At 39.5% G+C, this 23,572-nt stretch overlaps 1 protein-coding gene across 2 annotated transcripts in view; it reads left to right on the top strand.

The window, feature by feature from the left end:
• Positions 1-854: 854 nt before the first annotated feature.
• The window catches only part of PPP2R3B (protein phosphatase 2 regulatory subunit B''beta), a 46,948-nt gene continuing 24,230 nt past the window's right edge, over positions 855-23,572 (top strand). Inside the window, exon 1 of one of the 2 annotated variants that reach the window (XM_030958715.1) lies at positions 855-1,212. In XM_030958715.1, coding sequence (XP_030814575.1) covers positions 865-1,212 — 348 coding nt within the window. In that variant the 5' untranslated portion in view covers positions 855-864. Of the gene's footprint in view, positions 1,213-17,109; positions 17,705-23,572 lie in introns of those variants that run through there. The other variant, XM_030958724.1, reaches the window with a different exon arrangement.

The following is a 23,572-nucleotide window of genomic DNA, read 5'->3' as shown; positions in this document are numbered from 1 at the left end:
GTAACTGGATGCTGAAAATCTTGATAGTAACTTTGATTCTGTTCTCAGTGTTTCATTCCGGTCCTCTGTCTCTCTAACACAAAAAAAACTCAAAACACAAAAAAAAAATTCAGAAAAACAAAAAACCACCAAAAACTTGTTTGTTTCAGGTGAGTAACTGAACCTGAAATCACACTGTCGCAGTTCTTGAGTAACATTGGATTTTACATTGGTTTTGAAAAGCTGCAAAAGTGAATGTCAAATAAGAGGTTTTTAACATATCAAATGTCAGGGCTTTGGGAATCACTCACATGGGGGGATGTAAAATGTTGAATCCATATCACAACCTCAGAATGAAAATTGAGCATTCAGTCTTCGTTCTAAATCTCTTGACTGAAAGACTTGCTTATTAAATCTTATTTGTTTTATCACCAGGGTTTTGCATAAACTGCTTAGATATTTACTTCTTAGTATGTTCAATTATAAGTATTTTCAAGTCCTGTTTTCCACAGTACATGTGTTTTCAACACATATTCTTAGAGGATATTTGTAATATTTGTTAGCTATCTCTTTGAGAAAGCCCAAGTGCAGTTTCTTCTTCTCTAGTCTCCACCATTTACACAGTATGCTTTTAAAATAAGTTATCCATTATTTAAAAGAAATTATTGGAATTGACTCTGGCTGATTTATGGCTTACACTTATAAAATGTTGCTGAAGTCACATGTTAAAATATAATTCTCAGTTTCTGTTGGTATCTTGAGGGAATCAGTATTAACACTTTGTTAAATAATGCCTGTGAAACACTGGAAGGTGAATTGAATGTTTATATGATTGTCAATATTTACTTTGAATTTGTACCAACAAAACAGAGAAACTGGCAGAAAATGTCACCTGGAAAAGTTCTGCAACCTGCGGTGAAAATGAAGGTGGATGAACTCTTTTTGTGCTGGTTGAATCAGCCTGCAACTCAGCTAATACTAAAGGACTGCTTGAGAAGAATCAAGAATAAGGAGAAAACAGAGTTTGGTAACACAGATTCAGGAAACAGTAAAAATAAGAGCTTCACCAGTAAAAATTCCCATTCCAAGCAGTGCATATTAGGAGATACCAGATTGCCTTTGTTGTCTTTGAGTCCTCCTCAGCTTTCTACTACTCTTCCATTGGCGACTCCAGCTAGCTCAAGGAGCATTTCTAATATTAGAGCAACACGTCGATCCTCAGGAACCAAAGAAGTAAGTTTGTTTCTTATTAGATTTATTTGTTTAAATGGAACTGACTTTTGTGTTTGTGGTATTTGCAAATTATGTAAGTAGTTTCCCCAGAGGAGGTATCAGGAGTGGAGTGAAGCAGGTGCACTGAACCTAAAATACCAATGTTTGTGTGTCACTAGTGTTAGTGGATAAGTGGCCTGAGCTTCCATAAGACTGTCTTGGGTCCTTGCCATCTAATTGTGGATAAATTTAAGTCCTTGTGTTTGTGTTCCTTTTATAACATACTGCCTTGACTGCAAATATTCCTTTGTCCAATGATACCAGGCACTGTTGTTAGTACAAGGCTCAAATTTGGCGTCACTGGATCTGCATATTAACAAAGTAATTGTTTTGGTACTGCATGGTACACTCAGCACTTCCTTCCTAATGAGCTCTTTATTTATAACAGACAATGCCCTCTATGCAAGGATGGCAACCCTGCCCCCAACCTGAAACTTTTCTTTTTAAGTTTGCAATTCAGTTCAATCTAGTTTCTAGCTCTTTTCATAAAGAAGAAGCAAACTGGATAGAAAATGTTGGCATGACTGACGAAGTTAAGTGTTGCTTATGTATGATCAACGGCCCTAGAATCATGGAATTACAGAATGGTTTGGACTGCAAGGGACCTTCAAGACCGTCTAGTTCCAACCACCCTGCCATGGACAGGGACACCTTCTATTAGACTAAAGGTTGCACAAAGCCCCATCCTACCTGGCTTTGAGCACTCCCAGGGATGGGAGATGCACAGCTTCTCTGGACAGCCTGTTTCAATGTCTCACCATCCTCACAGTAAAGAATTTCAATAATTTCTTTATAATATTTGATCTAAACCTACCCTTTCAGTGTAAAGCCCATTCCCCTTGTCCTGTCACTACATGCCCTTGTACAAAGTTTCTTTCCAGCTGTCTTGTTGGTCCCCTTTAAGTACTGAAAGGCTGCTCTAAGTTCTCCCCAGAGCCTTCTCCAGGTGGAACAACCTCAACTCTCTCAGCCTGTCTTCTTTGGCAAGGTACTGCAGCCCTGGGATCATCTTTGTGTCATTCCTCTGGACTTGCTCCAGCAGATCTGTCGCCGGTTGGCCACAAGGTTTTCGGGGTGAAGGAAGAGACGAGATGGGCTCCATGATCAGAAGGCTTGATTTATTAAGTTATGATATATACATCTATTATAACTATACTAAAAAGAAAAAGAAAGGGAGAGTTTCCAGAAGCTGCTAGCTACCTAAGAATAGTAAGTAAAGAATGATAACAAACCTTGCTCTCTCGGACTGTGTCCGAGAGAGCTCAGTTCTCGATTGGCTATTATTTCCAAACACTCAATCTGGGCCAATCCAGAACTGACCTGTTGCATTCCACAGAAGCAGACAATCTATTGTTTACATCTTGTTTCTGGGGCCTCAGCTTCCCAGAAGGAAAAAATCCTAAAGAAAGGATTTTAGTGAAAAGGATGTCTACGACATGTCACCCTTTTAATTTAATTAAATTAAAAAGGAAAATGTTTGTAACTTTCTCTGCTGGGCTCATGCAGAGGAAAGAACAAACACCTGACAGATTTGTGCTCCTGTGGAATGAACAGGGAATTTCTTCACCTATAAAACATAAAATTCTATGATATCACTAAAACAACCTTACAATATAAGAAAATGCAAAAACAATGCAAAACAAAGTCCAAATCCCAACAGCTGAGTTTCAGGAAAAAGTCCATGGACTGAAGATGTTCTTCTTTGCCATATCTGAAAGTCTCTTTTGGTCCTGAAACAGACTTGCTGCAGAGAATCCATCAATAGTTATCAAACAGTTCCAAACAATTTTTTAAAAAGTTTCTAAAATGTCTTTGACACAGCCCCTTATTGAACAACTTGGGCTGAAGCTAGGTTTTGGCCCTTCAATGCTTTTTGAGCTGCTGCTGCAGGTATTTCAACCCTTTTTTATTAATTTTTTTTTTTTTTTTTTTGAAACAACAGCAAGCAGCAGAGGGGCCTGAGAAGAGACCCTGGGGGGCCAGGCCCCCCAGGCAAGCTCTGCATTAACACAGGCCAGCACCCAGCTGCCAGTTTGGCAGAAGGGGTGACCAAAGGCCTCCATTCCCTAAAACCACTGACACATGCCAGCAGTGAGGGAATAGAAGCACCCCCAAGAAATTCCATCTCGCGTTTGGGAACATTTGTTCCCCAAAGCAAACGAGCCATGATGGCTTTCCGTTGTCCCTCCTGCTTCTGCCATGCAGATGCAGAGGGTGTTGTTCTCATTTTCCCCTTCGCATCACCCCCATCCTCTCTGGACTGGGGACCGGAGGCAGAACTTTCGAGATCCACCCCCAGCTCGCCACTGGAGCGAGTGAGGGGCGGCGAAGGGATCTGCGCGCCCCCCAAGGGGAAAAAAACGACCAAACACCCCCTTTGGGCTGCAGACCAAAGGCAGACCCCTTGAGACCCACCGCCCCCTCGCCACTGGGGCGCACGAGGGGCGGCAGAGATGACAAGTTCCAAGGAAGGACCCCAAACCCCCCAAAAACTCTGATTTTGAAGGCAGGGATCTTGGCTACACCAGCATTCAGCTGACGAGCAACACCTGCTCCACGGAAAGGGAGGCTGAAGCCCTCTTCCCTTGTCCCAGCTCCTCCCGCAGGGACAGCCCTGGGACAGCCCGAAAAACTCGCGGTGGGAGCCACGCTGGGTGCAGGGGACGGGGCCTCCGAAGGTGCCAGAACCTCTGGGGCGGGCAGCTCTGACGGTGGTCCCGCGGGCCCATCGCCGCCCTCGGCATCATCCTGGACTGGAACCGGGTCGGCGGGAGGCGGCGGGGCTGTTGGGGGGTCTGGTTCAGCCACAGAAGGTGGCGGAGCCGGCCCGGGAAGGGCCGGAGGGGGCGGCGGGTCGCTCTTCTCAGGTGCAACCTCCGACCTCGGCACTGCGGGCAAAAGCGTGACCGCTGGAGATTGTGGGGCCGGCGGGAGCCCGTCTTCCACCGGGACGGAAGCAGCCGCGGTCTGCAGAAACGGCGAAGCCGGCCCGGGAGACAGAGGAGGAGGCGGCGGGGGCGATGAGAGCTCGTGCCCCGCCGGGACGGAAGCAGCCGCCGTGTCTCCGTCGTCACCAAGGAACGCCGGGGCCACGGGGGGCGGAGCCATGGCTGGTGCCGCTGCCGCCGCCGGGGCCGCGCGGGGGGGCACCTGCCCCCACGGCGCCGGCTGGGGCGGAGTGTACGGCACCGGCTGCAGCGGGGCCGGCAGCGCTGGCTGCCCCCGCGGCGCCGGCTGGGGCGGAGTCCACGGCACCGGCTTGAGTGGAGCCGGCAGCGCTGGCTGCCCCCTCTGAGAGCGGCGGGGGGAGGGAGAAGGTGGCCCCATCTGCGTATGCGCCGAAGACGGAGGAAAAAAACCTGAAGCTCCGGGCGAAACTTCGCCCCCCCCTGATGGGATGGGGGGGGGCTGGGAAGCAGCCGTTTGTCCCCCTCCGAAGGGTCGTCCCCCGTGAGTCGGGGGGAACGGCGCCTGCCCCCTCGCTTCCGCGATCCAGGGAAAGGCAGCTGCTCTTCGTTTCAAAACCAGGAACAAAGCCATGAAGACGGGATAAACGCGAGGAACACGGGAAGTCCGACCCCAAACAGCTTGGCAGACAAATTGCATGCATTCCCATACATACGAATCCAATGCATATAGAATATTAGTAAAAAATCCAAAGAACTTTGCCCATCGAAAAAAGTCATATAAATCTTTTGTCAACAGGAGAATTCCATCCTCCTTACCCCATTTTTGCCAGAGGGAAATTTGTCTCTCCTCTGACGGAGAGATATGGACCTCTGTTTCAGTGGGAAAATTCGTCCACTTTTCCAGCCACCACCATCGCAGGGCAGCATCTTCAGGAAGGGAAAACCCAATAGTACCTTCTGAGAGAATCCAGCACTCTCTGGCCAGCTCCTGTTCGAGGCTGTAAGGCTCTCTGGGCATCTTCCTGGAGGCTTCAAAAGGTCCTTTTTGTGGTCAGCCTTGCTGTGAACTCTGTCCAAATCTGGATCTTCGGTTCTTCAGCTCCTGGCTAAATCCACTTCTGTGGTCACCTGTGAGATGACCATCAATGCCACATATTCAGGGTTTACCCAAATGCAGCAATGCTCCTCTGGGGTCTCACCAAGTGATAAATGTCCTCAAAAACACGAGGGGTCACCAATTGTCGCCGGTTGGCCACAAGGTTTTCGGGGTGAAGGAAGAGACGAGATGGGCTCCATGATCAGAAGGCTTGATTTATTAAGTTATGATATATACATCTATTATAACTATACTAAAAAGAAAAAGAAAGGGAGAGTTTCCAGAAGCTGCTAGCTACCTAAGAATAGAAAGTAAAGAATGATAACAAACCTTGCTCTCTCGGACTGTGTCCGAGAGAGCTCAGTTCTCGATTGGCTATTATTTCCAAACACTCAATCTGGGCCAATCCAGAACTGACCTGTTGCATTCCACAGAAGCAGACAATCTATTGTTTACATCTTGTTTCTGGGGCCTCAGCTTCCCAGAAGGAAAAAATCCTAAAGAAAGGATTTTAGTGAAAAGGGTGTCTATGACACAGATCCACATCCTTCTTTTGCGCTGAGGACCCCAGAGTTGGGCACAGCACTCCAGCTGGGCTCTCACCAGAGCAGAGCAGAGGGGCAGAATCACCAACCTTGCCCTGCTGGCTGGCTGATTTTGATGCAGCCCAGGATGTTTGGCTTTCTGAGCTGCAAGTGAACACTGCTGGGTCATGTTGAGCTTTTCATCCAGCAACATCCCCAAGTCCTCCACCCCAGGGCTCCTCTCAATCTTTTCCCCACCCAGTCTGTTTTTGTCTTGGGATTTCCTTGTCCCATATGCAGGGCCTTCCACTTGACCTTGCTGAACTTCATGACATTCATAAGGACTTCAAAGAGTTTTTTTGCTGTTTGTGCTATAGGACTATAAATTCATACTTTTTAATAGTACTGGAAAATTTTGAGAGGTTGTAATTCTCAATTGCTCTATATACTTTGGTATCTAACTTACTGCAGTGTCCAAACCTGGTATCCCAGGGAAGCCTGCTCAGTTGGGTAAGGGTAGAGAGGATAAAGCTGGGATGTTTATCAGTTATTTATTGTTTGTTGTTGATATGCATTGAGTGTATAGACTTACCCTTTAACCCACAGGAGTAACAGCATGACACTTTTGCACTTAAACATTTAATCTGAAGTGACCTCTTGGTTTCATAAATACTAATTTTCAAATCTAGTTTGACAACTTCTTAGCTGCAAAACACCACATGTCCAGTCCAGTGTTTGTCTAGATTGGCTTTACAATAACAGGGACTTGTGTTTATGTATAATCACCAGCCAGACAGCAGGGCATGACGATTGATTTACTTTTTTTGTTGTTGTTCACACTGTTATATTTCCTGTTCTAGTGAAATGCAGAAAGTCAGTCAGCAGATGCTGTTTATTCTTGTATCAGATAAAAGCAGGCAAAGGAAGAGTTTCTGTTAAACCCACTGTTATTTACTATACTTGATCACTAGCTTGTGTACTGCAATTTCTTTTCACGTGTCTTGGTTGATTGCTTGAAGTAAATTCCATAAAGTAGAACTAGAAGAGATTAATGAAGAGTAGCATCCTTGACTTAATTGGAACTGTTTGTATAGTGCAGAGAGAGAACCTAGAGGAGTTAGGTTGTTGGTTGCTTGAGCAGACTGAATTTCCAAGCAATGAGAAATTTATAGCTTTATTATTCAGGTGAACTGAATCTTCATCCAAAAGTTTCTTGATCTCTAAATGTAAATTACATTTGCAGCTGGAATTAGCTCTTGAATACCACCAAGAATTGCATGTTCTGTGATGATAGTGTATTTTCTCTTAGAAAGCACAATGTACCCCACTTTCTTCCACAAACTACCTCACACACTGTCAAAACTAATGCATCTGCTATTGTGCATCTTGCTATGTTTCTCAGATGAAGCCACAATGGTTTTACCTACCTCATATGAATTTTAAGTAAGTTTGAGGCTCTCATCTTGATTCTGTAAGTCAAAGAAAATGTTTCAGGTGCTGGACCTATAGTACAAGCTAATACAGTTTTAAATTCTAAAATTTAAATTCTAAAATTTAAATTCTAAAATTTAAATATAATATGGATTTCAATTCTAAAATATCAGTCCTAGAAAATGAAAAAAGTTAATGTGCTTAGCTCTGTGTGCATGAGGGTGATATTAGGAAAAGGCTTTTACATCCAGTCATAAAGAACTGGGGAATTATTTCTTTTTGGACTATATAAGTCAGCTTAAGCATCTTACTAAACTTGTTCTTACTGTGCACTGGAAGTCTCATAAGACAGCATACAAACAGTTAACTTACTTTAGCATGATACATTTTCAGTATCACTGAGCTAAATTACTGCATTTTATTATGGGTAAGGCTGCTGTATGCCTTTTTGCTGCTTCTTAAAATGTTCCTGCAATGTTTTTGAAGGATACCAAACAATAAAGCTGTTAATAGAAAATCACCATCTTTAAGTAATTACCAGGAAGTAAATATGATTGTGTAGGAAAACAACATTTTCATCCTACAGGTTTCTGTACTTGTTAGCAAAACATGTTTTTCTGAACAGGAAGTATTCTTAATTAGAATCTAATTAGATGTGTAATCTTTTTCTACTTTAAACAGTAGCATATGAGCAAAATAAGTTGGTGTGCTGATGGCAACCATTAAACAGTATTAAATGTACTGTAGCTGTCAGCTATTGTATTCAAGGAGATCTATGCTTTTTTTCCAGAGATTAGCTTATAATTGGAGCCTGTGGGTTATACTTCTATCCAAAATTCAGAAGTTGCCATGTATTTTGCTGAAACACTAATGTCTTGCTAGAGGAGAATTTGCTGCCTTTCAAGATAGTTGAAGCCCTCCCCTGATTAGCAAGTCAAAAGTACTAATTCCAATAATGAAAGAACCTACATGGTCTTTGTGGAATTTTTTCATCTGACAGGTCACTTAAAGACATGTTAAGAGTAAGCTGTTGACTTAATCCAAATGCACATTTTAAAATCTGTTCAGTACTCTACCATGAAAATTCATCTTTCAGTGTGTTTTAATGCAAATGAAAACACAACAGTGTTTGTTTAGGGATTTTTTTTTTTCCTTTATGGGAGGAGATACTTGCTTCACTTGCATGGTGCCATTCACAGTGAGGCGGATATGTGACTGTCCCCATTGTGTAAACATGTTCATTGCAGAGTTCTGGTGCTTTGGTTATGTGATGTGAAGGGCTTGCTAGCACTTGGTATTCTGCAAGTAGGCCTGTGATTTCTATGTACTATATGCTTCAAATAACAAAAATTTAGAGACAAAAAAAATTCAGCATTCAAGTCTCAAATATTTTCTGAGTGTATTGTTGAAGAAATGCTAGGGCTGTAACTTTCAAAATAAAAGGACGGCTGCTGTAGATTTCTTCTAACCTTATCACAACTGTAGATAGATTTAACTGTGTTTCTGGGACTCTAGATTATCCTAAACACATGGGGCACACACAGTTGTACACTGTGCAGGACACTGTCAAAAATCTCAGTCCTCAAGGTCTAAAAGGTGCCATGGGCAAGATGTTTAATCCTGACCAGCTGGTGTGCAAGGCATCTGGGGAAACTACTCACAGAATTCCCTATGGGCTTTTTATGGGATGGTGGTGCAGAGAGAATGTGATATAATCAGAAATACTTCAAAGTTATTTTCCATTTCTCTGCAGGGTCAACCTTTGATATAAAGGTGCTTCTTGAAGTGGTTTCTCTATATCCTTTATTTGATAAGCATGCTGTTCCTGACTGTTATCCTGTGGCAATTAAAGCTCTTTTTCCTCCTATATCTGTGACTTGTAAATGTTTTTACTTCTTTAATATATGGCTGCTTAGCTTTATCATGAACAACCTACTTGCCAAATTTTTGTGATCAGTTACTTGATTTAAACATAGTGGTACTGCTGTGATCCATTTTAGTTTAAAGGGAGGCTACCATGAAACCTTTTAACGTTGGCTGAAGTCTGAATAACCCTTAACAGTTGCTTTTTGAAACAAATTAATTCTGAGAGCTCCAGGTAGAGAGTAGCTGGGCTGATACCATCATCTTAGAGGGTGTCTGTCTGCATCTGAATTGCTGCCTCGTTCATACCTGAAGAACTGTGAACTCCAGAGCCTGGGCTGTGTGGGCTGTGCTAGCATTGCTCTGCACACCAGGTTGTGCTGTGTGGTCTAGCACAGACACTCCCTAACTCTGTATCAGGCAAAGATAGTGTTAGTAGTGCCATGTCCTGTCACTAAGTGGGGAGGATGCTGGACTTGGCTTTCAACTCAAGCCCGTGACTTAAAGGGAGACTGTAAATAACCTGCTATCAAACTGATGTACTTTCACAGTGATAACTGGGTACTATGAGAGATGTCAGCGTTAGTGTGATCTCAATAAAGCTCCTTCTATGGTGCCAACAAAGGAAAGGCAGCCAAAAGTTCATATTAAAGTCTGGGAGAGTGCAGCTATAGATGCTCCTGTAAAATCATTATTAGCTTTGAGTGGGGTGACATAATAGTAGTCAACATAAGCAGCACTGGTAGTATGTTGTGTTATTCGTCTTAAGCTTTGCTGTACTGAATAGCTTGGAATAGAAGAGCCATTTTCCTGATTAAAGAACTAACTATTCTTTTTATTCATAATTGAGAAACTCACTGTTGCAGGGTTTTGATAGTGCTCCTTATTCTAATTGTATCTTGTTACCCTGGCACATAAATGTTACTCTTGTTAGCAGTTATATTGATTTTGCTTACACTTTTTTCTTTATTTAAAAAAAAATGAACTTTTGTCCTCTTTCAAAGTGGCAGTGGCACTTGCATCCTACTGGAAACTCATATTTTTATATGCTGCGCCCAGTCTTAAGAGTTTTTGGCATTTCTAGTACTGAGAAATGGAAATCAGAATTGTGTGGCTTTCTTCAAGTTTGAAGCTCACCTGAATCCTGACCCAGAACAATTAAAATTAATTCAATTTTGAATTGTGACATTTATTAATGATAGTCACATCTTTGTGAGTAACTGACACTTAAAAGTAAACAAAAAAAGTTCAAAGATCTGTCATCTTAGCTTACATTACTTCCAGTTGCTTCTCTGTTCAGTCTTTCAAAACAAGTAAACTTAATTATAGCTTTACATCAGTCATTTAAACAGTGCATTTTTTAATGGATGTTCAATCTGTGAAGAAATTAGGTATTGATATAGATTAGATAGCTTTTTTTTGCAGCCAGTGATGCTTGAGAACCTGTTTTTGAGAACTTCTTCATATGTCTTACATTTACTCTGTCAGCAAGAAATGAACTTGAGGCCAAAAGTATGTATGGGCTTACTTCAGTATAAAATCATAAATGCAGCTCATCCAGTGAACTAAGTGAACTAGTTTGTCCACTGTTGTTTCCTAGTCAATGACTGCGCAGGATCTTTCAGCAAGCCATGTTATGAGAAAAATCTTCAAAATGCCAGTGGTAAAATCAGATGACCAAGTCTTGGCAAATTAAGAGGTTTTGCACACACAGCATAATATGTAAATATCTGCTTTATTATTTGCATATAACATGTAAATGTGGTAGTGGTGTTGTGTCGGCTGCTTAGTGTGGTGTTCTTGTCTTCCAGTTAGCCACATGGTACCAATGTCTGCTAGATAAGAATAATTTGTATTCTGCAAACAACAGATACATCTTAAAATGGGTCCATGGAAACCTACAGTGACCAAGATGTGTTTATAAAAGTGTGTTGCAGTAGTTAATGTTAGATGTGCCCCTTGTGTATAGCAATCGTGTGAAAAATAGCTAGAAACTGTAGAGCACTGTAGAAGCTGTACTGCTTCTTGACCACAGGCACTTGCAGGAATGATGAGCTCTTGGGATGTGTGTCCCATTAACCTTGTGCATGCTGTTTAGTTTCATTTCATATGGAACTAGCCTTGCATATGTGTTCTATGCAGATCCTACTAGTTACTTTGGCTGATTTCAGGTTGAGTGGGATGAGGTGGAAGTTTAAAAGAAAAATGTGCATGAAGTCTGCATGGGGAAATGTAGGGGAAAATATTGAGTGGTGCTGAAGAAATTGTTGCCAGATATTTGCAAGATGTGCTCAGTGTGAATTAGGTTCAGGTTGACTTTCTTGACAAAAGAAGCCTTGTAGAATTTATCAAATTACTCGACTTGATTAGGTTTTTTTGATTCAGGAGAACAGTTTCTAATGAGTTTTATTCCTTTAGAAGCTAGATTTGTATTGATAAACAATAAACAATCTTCTAAATTTTGTAAACATTTCTAGTAGATATGATGACTACTGATGTATTGTAAATAATAATCTTTGTGACATACTCTACCAAAAGATAAAGCAAACTATTTGAAATTATGCAATATTGAAAACAATGAGCTAGACTATTCTTCTACCTGCAAAATCTTTCTGAATAGTCATAGTATTAGATTGTCCTCATAGAAGTTCTGTCAGAAATCCTGGTTTTGGTTGGTAAATAAACCATTTGTGATTTTACTGACAGACATGTAGGACAAAGTCTATGTCTTAAGCTTCCTGATTTGTTGGTTTTGTGTTAAGATCTTCAGGGAGGGAGATCTCAAGTGCAATCATAAGCAAGAAGCTGTCCTGCAGTTGTCACTGACTCAAAATTATTGTCTTGTGATTTCAGGGACTAAATTACATGATGCTGGATTTAAAGTAGTAGTTGTACTTTCATGCACTAATCATTCTAGTCTGGGAAAAGATGCTTTTAAAAGGATTAATTGAACATTCAGTTAATGTCCAAAAGATGGAAGTACTGGACAGCTTATACAATGTTTAACTAAATTGCTGGACAGTTATAAAATGTCATTCATGTTCTTAATACCAGACTTCTAAATTACTGTCAACTTCTAAATTAAGGTAACACAATGTAAATAATAACAATCTAGAAATTACTAAATATCCAAAATGTCCAGTGTGACTTTGAAAAGTTCCATAATGCATATCATTAGACTTGGTTGTAAAAGCTGCTGTCTCTTGTAGGAAAATCTCTGGCATTCTGAATCGGCCTGAACTGATTGTTTCTTTTAATCTAAGTCTGCTATTCAGAGGCTCATGTTGGTAAAGTTACAAGTGCATATATTGTGGACTGTAGCTTCATCTGTGGATAGCCTCTGTAGCATCACAGTTGATCTAAAATGCAGAAACACAGCGCCTTATTAGAGGAAATATTACTTTTATTTGTGTAATTCATAGTAGTTTTTTTGTTTATATCTTTCTCTCTTTAATCCTCATCTCATCAGTATCAATTTGGGTGGTCCTGGTTTTCATGATCTGATGAATAGGGTCATGTGAAGTTCATGAATAGTAAATAGGCTCCATCTGCAGAACTATTCCAACAACCTTTTTCCCTTAAAATTCAGTTTATGCTGTTCACAAATAAATAAAATGTGAAGTGACTTTCTTAAGATGGCAGAGAACATGAGAATTGTTCTAAAGGTTTGCAAACCATTCCTTTATTGTCAGGCATTGACTTTATAACTTATTGATGCTTGCTGAAGTTAGTCTGTCAGATGCAGTTAACAAGCTGAAAAAGGCCCTTGCTACATCTTTGGAGTCCAGGCTGTGTAATCATAGCAAGGTGACATGTATCTTATCTTAGTTGTAAGATGATAATGACCCTTACCATGGTGTTCATACATGACTTTCTTTTGGTAATGTGCAGAAAATCTGATCAGCCCCTCCTTCCTGGCATACTAACATGACCACACATCTGGCATCTAACAACTGCTGTCTTTTTACTTATTGTCTTGCCTCCAAAGAATTCTGGATTCTCTTAGCTACTGTGGAAAGAACTGCCAGGCATTGTTCTGTCTAATGCAAGAGTACTGGAAAATTTAAATAATCATTCAAGAAGGCATTTACATGCAAGACTTCCCATTCCAGTGGGGAGGCATTGCATCCTACAAGAAAAAAAATTATGTATCTAGGCCCACATGCGCATGAGCTCCCTTCCAAGGCCAAAGGATCAGTTTCTTCTTGGGAAGGTAGATTTCTGAACTGCACGGTGTCAACATCTAGCAGTTCATCAGTATGTCATACTCACTCCAGGAGCACTGTCCATGACTTTAAAGCAATCAGTTTCCATAATTGGTTGTTGAATATGAGCCTAATAACTTGATTCCTTCTGCTGTGTACACACTGTACGTGTTAGCTCCCTTGGGTTTTGGGAGTGTACTGCTGAAAAGGGGTGACTCCCATCCAAAGGAGTTAGGGATGGATAGTAATACTTTGTTATTTTGTTCAGCTCACAAGTGCATTGTCCTCTTGTTCTCTTTTCATCCACAGCAGTTACAAATGGGAAGTTGCTAGCAAAAAGATAGTTCATACCGGGCCTTTGCTATACTGAAAGATCCTGAAACTATTTGGTATAGAAATAATTCTTGATAACTTTAAATAATGGTGGTAGTCTAGTGACAATGTTTTTTTTGGTGGGGGGACTTCAGCATTTCAGGGTTGATTGGTTTGGGTTTGCTTGTTTTCTTAGTCTAGCAAAGAATTTCTTCTTTTGTTTGTCTTCTAGTATATTTATGTAATTTCTTCTTTGTATTTCTTGCCTCATAGTAGCTGTGTTTTAGCAAGCATCCTTAGCTTATTGACTTCTTTTATATTTTCCTGACCTATTTGTTTTTACTAGTGTCTTCTTTCTACTTTAAACCTCTGGAATGTATCTTTAATACTACATTAGTCATGCCGGGTTTTTTTTTCTGTATTGAAAAGGTGCCACCTTGCCTTACTTCTCTTAACTGCTATGTTCTCCCCCTCACTATTAAGTTACTTTTGTAAAGAGTTGCATTAGTTGCATTACAGCCCTTTGATTGGCTGATTTGGAGATACAACAATTTCCTTTCCACAGTTAACCCTGAAGCCAATCTTAGTTTCTGCACCATCACAGGCTGAGGGATGCTGCTGGATTCCATGCTGTTGCCATTGGGATTGGCTATTCAGCCTTATTTAAATTTCCCCCAGAAGCCAAACAGGCTTTCTGTCATCTTGGCTCACATTTCATTGGGTTGAACACTAGACTCCAGCAACTAAAGTTTTTATATTGCTGAAAATTATTTTCTTGGGGTCTTCCTGTAATGCTTTTTCCAGATTTGAGGTCACTTCCACTTAAGAGATTAAGACTTTAATATATTGTTGGTATATGCTTCTGACAAGAAATTCTGTCTTGTCAGGTTTGCTAGGCTAATACTTAAGGGGTTTTTTAAGTAGTCTTCAAGATTGTATTTCCTCTGCAATGTCCAGAATATTGTGTTATTTTTGCTGTGTTACTCTTGTGTATTTTCAGATCTTTGTTGAAGTGGTGAACTCTTTGGCCACAGTCCTTGAGTCCAGTCCATTCATAGTGTGTATCTTTAGCTTTGGAAGGAAGCTCTGAGCATGCATCTTCCCCCTGTTTGTTTATCTAGCTAATAATAAACTGCCAGGATACTTGAACAGCTTCGTGACTGGCACCCAGACCTTCACCCAGTAAAGGATTTTGCCTTAGCTTTCACTGGAGAGAATTCAGATTAAGAATAAAAGTAATACTAGAACACTTCCAGTTCAATCTGGATGAAAGCTGACTTTCCCCTGTGATTAATTCATGACTGAAAAGGTTAAAACAGATCATAGGGGATTCATGACCACGTTGCTTTATAAATGCTCTATGTCCTTAAATGTGGCAATACAAACCACTTTTCCATTTAGATGGTGAAAATGATGTGATTAGTAGCCAGTTGCAATCTCTGGAACAACAAATTGCAACCTGTGAACAACAAATACCCAGGTATATAAATGACCACTGGGTTGGAAACCATAGTGCTAAAACATATTAGACTAACAATGGGATTGACTTGGAGCAGTGAAGTAATATTATAACAAAGCAATGCGGAATATTCAAAATACTGAACCTGGTTTGCTGGTTAAGTTATGATGGGTTCTGAGTTCCATTTGAATAAAGGAGGGAAATACACAACTCCTTCAAAAATGGAGTTCAGAACATTTTTTGTTACTAAGGCTCCTTCAGCAGGTTCAGGAGTTCCAGGCCTTTTAGGTTCCAGACTGGCACTTCACTCTTTTTGGTTTGCTCTCAGTGTGCCAGTCCATCACCTTAATGACATAATACAGCCACATCAAATAAGACTGTGAATGTAGCAGCAAATGGGAGTGCATCACCTGGTTAAAAGGGATGAAAATAGTAATATAGGTGAGAAGATGCCTTTCCTTACCTCAAGTAAGGGCTGTTCTGCCTAACCTGAAACACAATCTGCCTTGCAATACAACCTTCCTGACCTTCCACATTTTGGTCTGGAATGGTTATCTGTTGCCAGAATAGGATTCCTCTCCTACTCTAACACCTCAGTACTTCATCTCAAGTTCCAGGCATGCTGCTGTTGTGTACTGCATGCCCAGTTTTCTGTTGACTTCTCTGTGGCCAACATTTATCCTAGGTTAGTTGATTTAGTCTTCCTAAAAGACAGTGAGTGACAGCCAGGTTTGCTCAATGCAGTTGGATAGTCTGGTCATGCCAACCACAACATGTCTGACTCTTGCCTTGTCAATTCCTTTCTTGTTCTCCTACTTCCGAAAGAAATAAATATCTTCATAACAAGCTGCAGTAGAGAAGTGGGAGGCAGGGACTGGAATGGATACTCAATTAAAACCAAGAAAGCAGGTGTTTTGTCATCATTTACTTTCTAACTGTGTGTGATAAACTAAAAAAAAACATCCAGTTAAGACAAATCATGTTTCACTAGCACTTTTTCATAGTTTTCTTTTCTTAATTGAACAGGGATATTTACTGTGGGGTTTTAATACAGTGTTGCATGTAGAATGGCTATGAATGGATAAATAGGGCTAAAGATTATATGGGAGTAATATAGTGCCATCCAGTAGAAGAAATCTCTGACATAGTGGTGAAGGAGTTGTTTTGGGCTGCGTACATTTTGTGTAATCAGGAAAATGGCCTTATTTAAAGTAGGAGGGATGTAAACAGAGTAGGTTTGGCCAGGTCTTTTCTTTTATGCTGTTTGTAACTAAACTTGTGCATGACAATTATGTTGGTAATAAATAGCCAACATCTCTAGAGAATTTGGAGGTGCTAACAGTGTTCATATCTTGAAATAGTAAGAGTTACTGTACTCATAACTGCAATGGTGATATTTAAAAAAAAAATCCGTCAAAATAGCAGCATTTCCTAAAGATTGCTATGATGAAGGTATATCCATTTAAAATGTGGAAACTCCACTAGTTATAAGTTAATGTACCTAAAACTGCAAAGTAGAAGAAACTGAAGGTCACTTGAATTTTCACAGAAGCATATCAGATTTCTGTTTCCATGAAGTATATTGATGTGTACTAAAACTTGGCCTCACCACCCTCATAAAATGTATTTGAGATTCAATACACTGAAAAATAGTGATAGCAGAGTCTAATGGTAGTGAAATGTGACAGGTATGCAATCTAGTATGTGGATGTTAACGTTTATAAAGCTATTTAATAAAAAAGTATCCTGTCAATTTTTTTCAAATTTTGTGACATCATTTATATTTCTAATGTAACCTTTTGGTAAAACGTGATTTAAAGCAGTGTTTCAGTGTGGTAACGTTAACTTCATTTCTGCTATGGTTTTCTGTCTTAACATTTAAATTTTTAGATTCTTGAAATACAGTAACTTAGGTTTTTTTACATTAATCTATATTTATTGATTATGTGAGCCATTCTGAAAGCCTGTCTGAAGCTCTTTGCCATTGCCTTTATTGTCCCAGTGTAACAGGATTCCTACTACAGAACAAAATAGTTTAAAAGGAATTAATTGCTGTGTAATAAGCCTTATCCTTTGGTGAGGTACTTCATTGAAGCTAGACAGTGAGTGTTTTGTGACAGAAGGGAAAGCTGAGGGGGATGGGAGGAGGAGGAAGCTAGAAAATAACCACGGCTGGCCTCTCTGCATTCCTGTAGGGCTTGCCTTTTTTAAAATTGGAAGCTGCTTTTATAGATGCTCCTCCAAAAACGGTTTTCATTTTCCATACTGTCCCATTTAGACTTTGGAATGCCTGGATGAAAGGGCAGGCCTCCAAAGTGACTTCCCAATCTGTTTTTGCAATTCCAGCCAAGTTCCCTTTAATGTATGGAGCGGGCGAAGTTGAGCTGACTCTTATAATATCCCAGAACTCGGGAGCAGCTGCTGCTTTAAGCAGCACTGAGAGATAATACAACAGCTCTGCTGTTTACTGGGACTCAAGTGCCTGGACTGGCACACAGAGACATTATATGAAATCCGAAAGCATGAGGATAAAGGAGATTTCTTTGCGACAAGATCCTGATCTAAGAAAGGAGTTGGCATTGCTAGCTCGAGGATGTGATTTTGTTTTACCTTCTAGATTCAAGAAGAGACTGAAAGCTTTTCAGCAGGTTCAGGTTTGTCTTTCTGTTCTTATACGATTAAGTTATTGTTGTCAGTTGTACCTTCATAGCCACTCAAACTGCAGGCAAAGCATGGAAGCTGTTACTCAACTAGCAGACTGTTTGATAGTCTGTTCCATATGTGATGATTTCTTCTGTGTTTGAAAAGACTGTGCAGGTAGTTTTGTGCAAAAAAAAGATGAGAGTTTGCTGAAGCACATAGCGCAGCTCAAGTACAATGTTTGCACAGAGTTATATGCAGTGCAAAGTTGGTGCATTTAATGCTATTAGACTTTCAAAGACTCTTTTCCTTAATCTGTATAATTGCAATCTACGTGCATTTCTCTGGAGGGTTTAATTTTCCTCTTATCGGAACTGGGCATATAAAAATACTGAAATAGGCTGTAACTTCACTAGCTCAAACATAATATGGTAAAAAGTGCTTGCATACTAGCATGGTGATCCTGGATTCCTTTAGATTGTTTATTTTGAACTTTTTATTTGAATGAGATCAGTTGTTGCTGCTTGATTCACACGTGTACTGCTGCTGTTTTGTAGCAGCAAGTTAAAGCTACAATTTTAAAGTGTGCTTAAACTTGAGAATAGAAATATTTGAAAAGTAAAATCAGAAGGGAAACTACTTATAGAGTCAATGTTCAAAGAGATTTGTTATCCTTTGGAGTGAGAAAAAGCATACAACTTTTTTTGAGAAACTGAAATTTGGTATTTCTTTGAATACCCTTTAAGACATACAGTGATATCTGAAAGCATTCACTTTGACCTTACTTCACCCTCACTACTAATTCATATACTAAAATAAAGATGTGTCAGTGAAGGCATGTTTGAATTTTTCACCCTTTTTTATTTCAGAAAAGTTTAGCAGTTGAATAAAAATTACATTAACCTAAAATTTCTGGCATTGTTAGTTATTCTAAATATAGCCTGCTACTTAATTTTGAATTCAGAGCACTAGTGTCCCTTCCAGATGACCTTCAAGAGAGGGACATAGAGCCCTATGACCCTAAAATTGTATTAGCCTTCTGTCTTCTATATGATTATTTAAAATCTGTTTCAAGTGGTCTTTATAAACAATGTTTATTCCTTTGTGCAAAGCAGAATGCCAGTGTTGACTGTGCTGGTTTATATAATTCAGCAGAGACATGTGAGTTAAAGGTTTTTTGACTTGTGTCTTCAGTGCTAAACTGGAGACGGGTACAAGAACAAACTGACTAGAGATAGCAAGAGAAGAAAATACTATCTTAATTACCCAAAAGTAGTGGTAGCAGTTAATATTTGGGCTCCTCAGAGGAGGAGGCAAGTTCAGTCTAGTCATGGCATCCTGTTGTAAACAAACACAGCATTACCTTGTGTGGTGCCCCTTAACTTGATCTGTCTTTCATCGAGTGATAGTTGGATCACTTGTACTTTTACAGGGCCTTTTTATGTTGACCTAGAAAACATCTCAGTGTAGTATGGTTCAGCATACCTCCAAGCTACTAACTGCTTTAGAAAACAGCTTGTCTAATATGTAGGGATTCTAGGATACTGCTGGCTATAAACTTACAGTGAAGACAATGAGCACGTATTTTTCATTTTTTAACTAGTCTTGCACTTCCTGGGTAAATGGCAACTATAGAATAATGTATGATAAATGACTTCATTAGATTACAAATTTTTTTGAGCAAAACAGAATTAATAGGAGTATAAAACTAGAATATGAGGTCTGTCATTGCTCAGTTTGATAGAAAGCATTTTCTCTTAAGTTCCCTTTTTCCATGGTGATTTGCTTTGACCCCATGATGTTATGGAGACCATTTTGGAAGTATCATAAAAAATTAAATATGGATGCTAGTAACTGTTGATATAGAAAATGGGTATTTTTTATTTGCTGTTTTATGTTAATTCCAACTTATTCTTCTCATAGGTTAGGGGCTTTTCAAAGAATAGTTGTTGATCAGCTACATAATCACTGAAGAAATTTCATGTTGAAATTAAAGACTCCTTAGAGATTTTGTAGAATTACTTGAAACAAAACTTTATCATTTCAGTTGCCAAGCTTTGTTGGTTTTGGAATTTACAACCTCCTATTTCACTATATGGCTTTCAGACACAACCGTTCATGAATATGATGTAAAATTAGAATGTTAAAGTCAAGCAGAAATGGAAGCCAATGTATTCTTCCATATTTCTACTACAATCTTGTAATTTTATAATTTGTTAAACAAATGACAGATTCACTTTTAAGAGGTTTGTGCTATTAAAACTAGCATCTTAAAATAAAAAATCAGTAATGGTGCTGAATGGTGAAATAACATGTGGCTCAGAATTTGCTCTGAGGCGGGTTGGAATGATTGGGTCTTCCTCAGGTTCCAAGAATGCTAAGGCAGTGGCTTTTCATATAGGGCCATGTAAGTAAATAATCTGTGTAGGTAATCCCCTGTGGTTTAGAAGGGCTGGTCATCAGAGCATAGCACATCAGGTTTCTTGAAAATCTTTAAATAGACCACCAGTAGTGAGGTAGGTTGTTCTGGAAAGTGGAATAGGCAGTTTATCAGTTTTAATTTATTGGTGAAAATTGAAAAAACCTGAACAAAGTAGAGCTTTATGGAGAGAGTAATTTCTCAAAAGAAAGATAAGGCGATATATAACTGTTGAAATGTTCTCTGTTACCTTGGGGAGCTAAATTTCTTAGTAGATATCTCTGCATAAAATGAAGTAAAACTTCATTCCATCTTACCCTGATGTTGATTCTAAAACCAAGGTCTTTCTTAAGTACTTAACACCTATGGAATATATTGAGCTGGGAATGCAGCACTTGAAGAGTCACTGTGCGTGTCCACCTTGCTTGTCAATTTATCTGAAACTTTGGAGGAAGAAGAAACTCTCACCTTGTCAAATGTACTGGCAACTTACAGATGTGAACTGAAAGGCTGAGCACTGTATTTTAGCCAATATCTGGTGACATCCCTACCTGTCAGAGTTGGAATATAAGCAGCACCATTATGCATGCTATATGAGGAAAATATACCTCAAGTTTGAAACATTATTAGAATAAAATACATGTGTGTACACTGACATGCTTATGCAATTGAGTCGGTGTTAGCTAAACCTTGGAAAATAGGTATTTTTTGCTACTTAGAGACCACATTGCCTTACAAAATTGTGGAGTTCTAATTTTAAAACTAGACTTTAAAAACAAAAAACAAATTCATGCTGAATATGATTTTTAAAAAGGAGCTAAAAAAAATCTAGCCTAAGTTTTTAATGAATCTTCTCAAGGCTAGTGACAGACTTGTGCTGCCATATTTTTTGATACTTTTAATGAATTATATCTTTATCTGCTGTGCCTACTGGGTGATCCCTTGGTGTAGTTGTATGTGTCACAACTCAGTGTGAAAATAGAGAACTACTCATTTCATGGCCACCTGTTAATGATACTAAATGCTGCTTACACATGCTATTTATGTCAGCTGTATGAAAACTATTTCTTCAGCTTCTGCAGTGTCTCACGAGATTGGCTTCCTTCTGAGTGAAGCAGCTTTAGAATTTAGTGCTTCTTGATCATTTTTACATTCCTTTGTTACCAAAATGCTACATGAATGCTTGTGGCATGTGTAAAGCAATGAACACAAAAGTCTGTAGGTACTAAAGTGTGCTGGGCTGGTGTATATTTGTGATGTAGTGCACACAGTGATTCTTTTAGTCATGAAGATAGTTCTCATTTCTGAGGCAAAACTACTTTCAAAAACTTTAATTGAGGCTGTTGGGTTTACAGCTGTCATCTCAGAAGAAGGTTGTGTAACAATTAGAGGCTCCAGGCACGACAGCTTTCCTGTTACCATCAGTTTTCTAATTTAACATCATTTGTAGACCTTTTAACACCACAGGGGGGGGACCCAATATTCATTTTTACATAATACTTTTACATCAGGCACACAAATGCCTTATTAAAGAACACAAGTGTTTGCTGGGAGGGCTGGAGATTGAATACAAATCTCATTCTGACTGTAGCTAATAGGTACACTTGATGCTAGCTTGCTGATATAATGCCAGTTTTCCAGAGCAGGTGCCAACATTTAAAACAGAATGAAAATATATAGGCTGCCCACTGAGACTTACTGGTTAAGATGAGGTTTTCCATAAATGGTTCCCTGCTAGTGGATTGCCAGGTTTTAAGCTCTAGTCCCTTAAAAAGAAACTGTAAACAAGCTGGTAGATTTTTACCACTTCTGTAATGGAGACTCTTGGTTCAAACATAAAATGTATTGGTTACCTGTGATAGCAGCTTCGTTACCTGCTTATGTCTAGTCTATTTTTTAAATTATTACAGAATATGTGTACTGTTTCTACAGAAAAGCCAAGATGGTGAAAGTTTGTTACAGCTTACTTGCATTCATGATTTAAGAGTCGGGATGTCAGTTCCCTCTGCAGCAATTCATACATTGAAGAGTTCAGATGTACTTATTTTTCCCTTGAAATAAAATATTTACTCCATTTTAACTAACACTAGTAATAGTAGATGTTGTGTGGCTATTGGTGGTCCTAGAATGCCTGAAACAGTTCAGCACATCTTCATATACAATGTCCTTCAACTTTACAGGGCAAGAGGGAGATGAGATTGTTTTCACAATTGTCCAAATCAGAATTTTTCAGGGCATCAGCAGACAAGCAGTTGACAGGATACTTGCTCCAGCTGTTGACTTTGCAGCTTTGTAGCAAGGCCGAACTTGGTGACATTTCTTGTTTGAGAGGATTCTTCTTGAAGTCAATTGCGCCTAGTGATTGAAGCTTGCTTTGTTGTTAACATGTAAGGATAAAAAGCTATTGCAGAGTTTACGTGGATGTCTGTCTTAGCTGTATGTGTTACTTTTGATGTTGAACTGATGGCCTGTCCTGACAAGGGCTGTTTTCTGTAGACAAATGTTAGAATTGCCTCGGGTGTACCTGTCAGTCCATTGGCTGTGTACAATCAAAATAATCATATACTAGGAGGAACTTGCCAGATTGTGCCCTAGAAACAGTTGGGGAACAGAATACACTGGGAAGGAATAGAAGAACTGATTTAATCTGTGATCACAGTATTTTCTAAGGAAGCTGCAGCTATATAACAACAGTGTATATTAGCGACTGGAATACTTAATTTGACATAATTCATAAATTGTAGCCTGTTTGACAGAAACGCACAGGCACTAGCAGTTATACTAGCAGCGACTAATTTTTCTACTACTTTTGTCTTATCATGCAATTTAGAAGAAAATTTTAGGAAATTGTTTCATGGGGTAGATTTTTCTGAAGAATCTTGGGTTTTTTTTCCATTTTATACTGTGCACTCTTTTCCATTTTTAAATTAGTAAGGCATGTGAAAGAGAGAAAAAATATCTTCACTGGATAAAAAGTGTAATCATTACCAGTGATGGCAAATTCTCAGAGGAAGCCTCGCTCTAGAAGCCTTTGGTAAAAGTTTTGTCAGCAAATAAAACAAATTACCAATGGATGTGGATGTAATGTGGAATGGTCTTGTGCCCCTTTAGGGGGCACAGGTAACTATATCTTCCATTTTATGTTTGTGAAAATCCAAGTGTTTTCTGAATAAATCAATAAGCTCTTCATACTGCATATTTTTGATATTGAAGCTCTGTGTGACTGTGCAAAGAAAAAAGTGTGCAGCCATATTTGGAGGTGTTTCTACAGCAATAATGCTTTTGCAATAGCATCTTCCAGTTTCCAGCAGGACTGCATGATTTACCTAGGTCATCTCTACCAAGCTGCAAACTGGGGGAATCCCAGTATTTCCAAAATCAGAGTTGTAGAAGAACTTGAGTGAGACATCTGTTAGTGCAGCATATATATTACTGAAAGGGAGGAGATTGGTAAGTGTGTGCT

The sequence above is a fragment of the Camarhynchus parvulus genome, chromosome 1 (assembly GCF_901933205.1).
Source record: "Camarhynchus parvulus chromosome 1, STF_HiC, whole genome shotgun sequence".
NCBI lineage: Eukaryota > Metazoa > Chordata > Aves > Passeriformes > Thraupidae > Camarhynchus > Camarhynchus parvulus.
The sequence above is the reverse complement of the archived record's forward strand: the minus strand, read 5'-3'. Positions and strand labels throughout refer to the sequence as shown.